This window comes from Garra rufa, chromosome 18, assembly GCF_049309525.1.
Source record: "Garra rufa chromosome 18, GarRuf1.0, whole genome shotgun sequence".
Lineage (NCBI taxonomy): Eukaryota > Metazoa > Chordata > Actinopteri > Cypriniformes > Cyprinidae > Garra > Garra rufa.
Window position 1 is genome coordinate 30340862 of NC_133378.1, and position 7940 is coordinate 30348801.

General features: G+C 36.0%; 2 protein-coding genes across 2 annotated transcripts; one reads left to right on the forward strand and one right to left on the reverse strand.

Moving 5' to 3' along the window:
- Window positions 1-56: 56 nt before the first annotated feature.
- On the forward strand, window positions 57-3958 carry taf8 (TAF8 RNA polymerase II, TATA box binding protein (TBP)-associated factor). Its single transcript, XM_073823536.1, has 8 exons — window positions 57-232; window positions 788-947; window positions 2164-2262; window positions 2401-2463; window positions 2554-2678; window positions 2778-2925; window positions 3024-3166; window positions 3339-3958. Exons 1-8 carry the CDS (start codon window positions 185-187, stop codon window positions 3477-3479), a joined length of 927 nt encoding a protein of 308 aa, XP_073679637.1. The 5' UTR covers window positions 57-184; the 3' UTR covers window positions 3480-3958.
- A 185-nt stretch (window positions 3959-4143) lies between these two features.
- LOC141290593 (ciliary microtubule-associated protein 3) lies at window positions 4144-7694 on the reverse strand. Its single transcript, XM_073822708.1, has 6 exons — window positions 7676-7694; window positions 7457-7593; window positions 7274-7372; window positions 7077-7204; window positions 4881-4998; window positions 4144-4703 (listed from the first exon to the last, which is right to left on the reverse strand). Exons 1-6 carry the CDS (start codon window positions 7692-7694, stop codon window positions 4638-4640), a joined length of 567 nt encoding a protein of 188 aa, XP_073678809.1. The 3' UTR covers window positions 4144-4637.
- Between the last annotated feature and the right edge of the window lie 246 nt (window positions 7695-7940).

Consider the following 7940-nt stretch of genomic DNA (forward strand, 5'->3'; position numbering starts at 1 on the left):
TTGACTTTTATTATGGAAACGCACCGAAAACAACAAACTTCCGGTGGCCCTGTTGAAATTTTTGATAGGGTTGCCATTTTCACCAAATATAAAACACCCAACACAGTTATTAGGGGATGCCGAACGAACAATGAGTTTATTTGCGAGTGCTAAACACCAGAGGAAAAGCCATTAGAGTTAAAAAATGGCAGACTCTGTAATGATGGGGAGCGGATCTTTAAACTCCGGAAGCGTAAATATCTCCTTTTATTTCTATTGCCTACTGTCTGCTAGCTTAGCCAAACAACACTAACCTTATGGGTTTGTTTAAATATAACACAGATTTAAGGGCTTAAGTGTCATATATAAAAGTAAACACTGTTTAAAATACAAACACACGGTCTTTCTATTATGTTAAGCGTTAATATGTACTAGCCTCACAATAAATGTAGTGAGGCTATCTAGAAACTTTTTAGTGTCTGTCAGCATAAAGTCTCAAACCATGTGGTCTTGCTTGTCTGAATATTAATTTTTGGCGATCATATGCTCAGACATGCTGTTGGAATACACTTATGATGCCTAAAAATGCTGTCTAGGAGGGCAGCCACCACTATCCCTGAAAAGCAGGTTTAAGCTGGTCTCCCAGTTTGAAGTTGGAAACCAGCAAAACATCTTTTGCTGGTTTAAAATGTTTTTTTTTTGTTATAACCATAAATAGCAGAAGCTTGGTTTTGAGAGAGTTGGACATTTGCAGTTGGACATCCTGATTTTTAATACTCTGTTTTTTTTATATATATAATAATTGCAGCGCTCAGGGAGCAGTAAGACCAGCACAAGTCCTACAGAGAACTATCAGCTGGCTCGGAGACGCACACTACAGGTGGTGGTCAGCTCTCTGCTAACAGAGTGTGGCTTTGAAAGTGCTGAGAAAGCAGCGGTGGAAACACTCACTGAGATGATGCAGAGCTGTGAGTCCTTCACTTATTTTATGCAGGCCACCTGTGAGACTTGACCAAAATCTGCAAAATGTTTTTTTTTTTTTTTACAAATTTTAAAAGACATTTTACATAAAAGATGTTTACATACAGTTCACAAGTGAAAATAATAGTTGAAGTTATAAAAATTTCACCGTTCAAAAGTTAACATACACTTGATTCTTAATACTGTGTTGTTACCTGAATGATCCACAGCCTTTCCAACAATGACTGTTTGATTTTGAGATCCATCTCACACTGAGGATAACTGAGGGACTCATATGCAACTATTACAGAAGGACCAAATGCTCACTGATGCTCCAGAAGGAAACAAGATGCATGAAGAGCCTGGGGGTGAAAACTTTTTAAATTTGAAGTTCAGGGCAAATTTAACTTATTTTGTCTTCTGGGGAACATGTAAGTATCTTCTGTAGCTTCAGAAGTGCAGTACTAAATGAAAAAAATATATAATATTAGGCAAAAAAAATAAAAATAAAAAATACACATCTTCATTCTGCTTTCACCCTCCAGCTCTTAATGCATCGTGTTTCCATCTAATGCATCAGTGAGCGTTTGAGCCTTCTGTAATAGTCGCATAACTTTTGAACAGGATCATTTTTATAAATTCTACTATTATTTTCTCTTGTGTACTGTATGTACACATCTTTTATGTGAAATATATTATCCAGGTCAGTACTAAATAAAAAATAACATGCATTTTGTATGATCTCTCTTGTTTTGGTAAAATAATGAACATTTTGCAGATTCTGCAAGATTCTTCAACTATATATATATATATTTATATATATATATAGATATATAGATATATAGAATTCATATACATTTTATATCTATGCAATTAATGGACCCTTTTCACAAGACTGTGATGACACGTTTCAACGGTCATCAGCATTGTAAATCGAAAGTATTTTATATTTAGTTGTGCATTAATACCACTATACTTTGTATTATCACCTTTGCATCAAATTACAAAAAAGTCATGAAAACGCTATCATGGAGTTATTCTTTTGCTATTTATGCAAATGGGAATGAATTTTTTTTTTTGTTGTACTCTCCCATTCACTGCTCTCGTAGTTAACACAACTATGACAACTTCCACTGCTGAGAAACCCCGAAATGTGAAAAAGGTCCACTAATTTTAATTACAAAGTAAACATGTTTTATTGTATGTTTTATTATCTTTTGACAGATATAACTGAGGTTGGGCGTTGTGCAAAGGCAACCTGTGAGCACACAGCAAGAAGTACCCCTACACTGTCTGATGTAGTCATTGCACTGGTCGAAATGGGTTGGTTCACCCTTTTATCAATATATTTATTCTTAGAAAATATAAAGATTATAAGACATTTCTGTATGTGATTGAATCATGTTGCTCTGCTGATGAGATTTTAACTTATTCTGAGGTTTACTTTTTGCACAATCGCAGGTTTTAATGTAGATACTCTTCCAGTGTATGCCAAAAGATCCCAAAGGATGGTTATAACTGCACGTATGCACACTTTTTTTCACTAATTCCTGTTCATCTTATATTATCTGCTATAGCTCCTGTTTAAATGTACTCTTCTGCATTCCACAACAGCTCCAATAACAAATGCTCCAGTGGTCCCAAAAGCCCTCACGGCAGGACAGAAGCGCACTCATCCGACATACATCCCTAGCCACTTCCCAGAATTCCCAGATCCTCATACATACATCAAAACACCAGTGAGTTATACTGCTCACCTGATGCTGTGCTATTGTGTGACTTTCAGCTTAACAACCAATAACATTAAGAACACATTCTGCTTCACATTTCTGTTTTAGACCTTTCGAGAGCCTGTGTCAGAATACCAAGTGGTGAGAGAGAAGGCAGCATCACAGAGGAGAGATGTGGAACGCGCACTCACACGCTTCATGGCCAAGACGGGAGAGACGCAAAGCCTTTTTAAGGATGACATCAGTGCATTCCCTTGTGAGTTTTTCTGTCCCAAATACCGCCAGTGTTGTGTTATACTTTGACTGCCCTTTTGACTTTCTAGCGTTTACTTTTTTGTTTCTGTGTATAATAAGTGATCGCAGCAAAGCCGAGCTCCATCCCTTACCTGAGCGCCCTGCTGCCCTCTGAACTAGAGCTTCAGACACTGGAGGAGACAGATTCATCAGAGCAGGACGATCAGACAGACACAGAGAACAACCCCAGTAACATCATTCAGGCAAGCATGAAGCATTTTTTCTTATAAACATTCAAAATGATTATGCAAGAACATATCTACTACTTACTACATTTCTGAACACCTCTACACACCACTATATTTTAGTTTATTTAATATTCATTTATTTTAATAATGACTAATTTAATATTTTTTTTTATTTTTTTATTTCTAGGATGACCAAAGTGCAGATAAGGAGAACGTGGTGCTGCCACCTGGTGGCGTTGTGCCTGCAGGAAAGGCCAATGATGAAAACATGATCGACAACCCATATCTTCGGCCAGTCAAAAAGCCCAAAGTGAGAAGGAAAAAATGAAAATTTATATATTGACTCTGCTACGTTTACATCATCTGGTTATGACGGATGATGATTTGGCACGTGCTAATCACATTGTGTCCCATGAAGTTACAGCTAACATACGAGGAACCAGAGTCTTCAATAATTGCAATTTGGAAACGCGCAGTGGTCTGTCATGTTACTGACGTTTGATTCTTATAGAATGACAGACTGTTCTGTACATCTGAAAAACATTTGATGGGATTCAAGTAGGCCACTTACTTTTACAGTTAATTTTTGGTTTTGATAAGCATTTCCTTGAAATATCATTTAGTTTTTACAGTTCTAAACACCCCATTGGAAACGTGACCTTCTCTTTTGATTTGTGTGTGTTTGTTACTCATTTGTGAATGATGGTAATAAATGTCTTTCATTGTTCATTTTTAGGCATTGTTTCAAAAGGACAAGTTGAAAATTAAACAAGAACGTGGGGATAATGTGAACATCTCCATTATGAACGTGTGTCTCGTGTTCTTTTACTTCACTCACTACTGCGTTAGTTACATTTCAGTAAAAAGTAATGTACTTGGAAAATTTCTAATACATTTGAGGTCAAAACTTTTCATACACTTTGCAGAATCTGCAAAATGTTCATCATTTGACCAAAATAAGAGGGATCATACAAAATGCATGTTATTTTTTATTTAGTACTGACCTGAAGAAGATATTTCATATAAAATATGTTTACATACAGTCCACAAGAGAAAATAATAGTTGAATTTATAAAAATGACCTTGTTCAAAACATGTTTACATACACTTGATTCTTAACACTGTGTTGTTACCTGAATGATCCACAGCTGTGTTTTTGTTTTGTGATAGTTGTTCATGAGTCTCCTTGTTTGTCCTGAACAGTTAAACTGCCTGCTGTTCTTCAGAAAAATCCTTCAGGTCCCTCAAATTCTTTGGTTTTTCAGCCTTTCCAACAATGACTGATTTTGAGATCCATATTTTCACACTGAGGACAACTGAGGGACTCATGTGCAACTATTACAGAAACTGATGTGCCAGAAGGAAAAACAATGACGTAAGAGCTGACATGTTATGAAATGGAAATAGGAAATCTTGTCTTTTAAAGCTTTAATGTTTGTATACATTGAAAATCACATTCCATTTTTGTGGTAGCACTTTAATGTCATCAGTAAAACAAGCTTAGATATGCCACCCTGTTCCTCTGTTTCCTAAACTCTTTGTCATTGAAGAGCTGCATGGACACAAAACACATCACAAGGTAAAAATGAAAAATTCCATATCAGAATAAAATATATGGAAACACTATGTCAGCTAAGAAAAACATGTTAAGATTGACGGGCTTGTTAAGTCGTGCATGTACTGGTTTTGTTTCTTTGAACTAGTAGAATAATGTCAGATGTATCCGTACCTCTGTACGCAGTGCTCTTTTCTCCAGTGATGGCACTATTGACCAGTCTGGAGAGCCAAATTTCATAGGCCACGACACCTTCTTGCTTTGGATGGTATCATGAACATAGGCCCCTGGACTAAAAAAAAGGATATACATTGAAAATCTGGGATTCATTTAATCTAAACCTGAAATGAAAAGTTTTAGGAAGTTCTTGCATTTACTTCAAGATGGACAATCTAAATACCAAGACATTCTAAAATTCATGCTGATTTTTCAGTTCAATTTTCAATTAGATTGTTATTCTGGTAATGTGATTTGTAATGTAAATGTAAGCATTTTCTATAGTGGTTACAGACTTTTGGACCCTGCATTTCTCTCTTTACATGTGACCCTGGACCACAAAACCAGTCTTAAGTCGCTGGGGTATATTTGTAGCAATAGCCAAAAATACATTGCATGGGTCAAAATTATTGATTTTTCTTTTATGCCAAAAATCATTAGAGAATTAAGTAAAGATCATATTCCATGAAGATTTTTTGTAAAATTCCTACTGTAAATATATCAAAATGTAATTTTTGATTAGTAATATGCATTGTTAAGAACCTAATTTGGACAACTTTAAAAGGTGATTTTCTCAGTATTTTGATTTTTTTTGCACCCTCAGATCCCAGATTTTCAAACAGATGTATCTCGGCCAAATATTGGCCTATCCTAACAAACCATACATCAATAGAAAGCTTATTTATTGAGCTTTCATATGATGTATACATCTCAGTTTTGTAAAATTTAACCTTAAGACTGGTTTTGTGGTCCAGGTCATATGTGCTTTGCACATATATAATTAGAACAATTATGGACAAAATTCATTCGAGATGAGTGGTTCTCAACCAAGGGGTTGGGGAATGCAAATAACTAAAATATAGAAATTCCATAGGAATTTTTTTATTCCAAGCCCTAAATTATTTTATTAATTTGAAATTAAGAGATTTTTAAAAAATCCTTATCCCTCATCTTTATTCTGTAAATCACAAACAACCACGAAAGTCATGGGACCTTCAATTATTATTAAAAGGAACCCCAGGAAATATGTTGTAAACAAACCCATGAAAGATTAACATTATTTTAAAAAATCGTTTATGCATACTTTGGACTATTTGGTCATGACAAGTGTCAGCATGTTTACATCCTGCCAGGATGGCATCTAGCGTTTCTTGTCTCTGCTGTTTGTAAGCTCTTTCAGTAGCTGTGATCGACTAAAAGCCTCAAAGGCATCAGGGCTAAAGTGGAGAAAATACAAAGGAGGTTTTATACATCCACAGGCATCCCATTCCCATTATTTTCACCACTTCTTATTGCTAGGAAAAGCAGTGAAGACTTACATCATTTCCCTTGTTGCCCTTAGACAGAAAAAATTACAACCAAAAGTCACACAATGTATAATTTCAGTATTTTATTTTCCGGGTTGTGTTGCGATAAATTTAGCAACAGGTAGCACCAATAGCTCACAGAGTGCAGCCATTTCATATCATTGAAATAATGGTGCCCTCCATAGTCCACAATATGTATAAAAAGATGTGTATTTTTTACACTTACATCACGGTTTGGGTTACCCAGATGTGCAGCCATATTGGCGATACTTGGATGTAAACAACAGATGGATTGCACGATTAATGTACTATTGAATACTGCTATTGTTCTGCTAATTTATGCCGTCTAAACCATGGAGAAAAACTTGTGGAAGCTGCTAAATCATATAGAGAAGGACTTAGTAAGTTGGAAAGGGCGCAATATATTGACAAACTAAAGTTAATAAGTAGTAATAAAGATAGGTACAGTATGGTCAAACTACAAATGTCTTCTTTCCTCAGACAGTTTTTTGCACTCTTCACCTCTTCACTCTGACACTCTATCTTACTCCAAATGTTTTTCCCGGTCCAACCAATTAATACAGCCCAAAACATGACAATACTGTAACTGACCATTTACAGCAGCAATAATCAGCAAAATATGAATGAAAAGTTTGAATGAAAAGTTTACTAGTTGGTGTTTACGTTCAGTGCCACCAATATGGCCGATTGATGACATGTCATAAAAACACTTTATAAATGTAAGTCTTTCAGAGGCTTTCCACTACATTAGAGACATCATTAGTTTTACCCGGGTTCCGTTTATTACCAGATAAGCTCATAGTAAAATGTTAAAAAATAATCATACCCAGGGCCGGAGTCTGTATATGAGGGTCTGAATCTTACAGTGGTACTATTGAATGGTGCTTTTCCAGGTGGACACACTTTAGACCGAGTCCAGTCTTGTTGGTATTTTTGTGGCGAAGGGGTGGCCATCTATAAAAACAGGCAGTGCATTTAAAAAAATAATATAAATGACAACAAATTAAATGGTTGTGAAGTTACCTTAATTGGAGGCAGAAAGCGTGGTGCAGTGCGCGCTCCTAACACATATCCTCTCTTACTCTCAGGTCTATGTTGAAGCTCGTGTATAAGACTGCCCACCTGGGAACTACTAAGTTAGGTGAAAAGAATAACACGTTCCATAACTGATGAGTTCTTAACTGCTCTGCCTTCCTGCATACTCACCGTGTGGTTGTCGTAACATCCGGGTCCTAGTTCCTTGGAGCCGAAGAGTGCGAGCATTTCGTTGCCCATGCGATCAGGCGCAAAGTGCGTTGGAAACATGAGACGTTTCTGACAGCTGCCGAACGCGACCAGTGGAGCTATAAAGTTGATAAAAACAAATTGTAAAATTCATTTTTGAAGGAAAAAGTTTGCAGTTTTGGCCGGTTATGGATAAAGTACCTGAGCTCCGTGTCGTCATAGCGTCCTGATGTTTACTGGTTACTATGGTGTTCGGGTGCAGACGAATGCTGATGATGTGGATCAAATGGAATTCTGATGTATTCAGAAGTTGTGTAGATAAGCAGGCTATATAAATCGATAAAACAAAAATATGAAATTGTATTTCATTAGTAAACGTTTTAATGTAATTATGTAGTTTAATGTTTATTAAAATTGTAAAAAAAATGTATATATACTGTATGTCCCTTTTATAAAAAAAAAACTT

Excerpts from the sequence above, each read along its gene's own strand:
- LOC141290593 (XM_073822708.1), bottom strand. Across the intron at positions 7,205-7,273 it reads GCTTTCTGCCTCCAATTAAG|ATGGCCACCCCTTCGCCACA; the intron begins GTAACTTCACAA and ends CTGTTTTTATAG. Across the intron at positions 4,704-4,880 it reads AAAGAGCACTGCGTACAGAG|CTCTTCAATGACAAAGAGTT; the intron begins GTACGGATACAT and ends GTGTCCATGCAG.
- taf8 (XM_073823536.1), top strand. The coding sequence starts at position 185 with ATGGCAGACTCTGTAATGATGGGGAGCGGATCTTTAAACTCCGGAAGC. Across the intron at positions 2,464-2,553 it reads AAGGATGGTTATAACTGCAC|CTCCAATAACAAATGCTCCA; the intron begins GTATGCACACTT and ends ATTCCACAACAG. Across the intron at positions 3,167-3,338 it reads ACCCCAGTAACATCATTCAG|GATGACCAAAGTGCAGATAA; the intron begins GCAAGCATGAAG and ends TTTTATTTCTAG.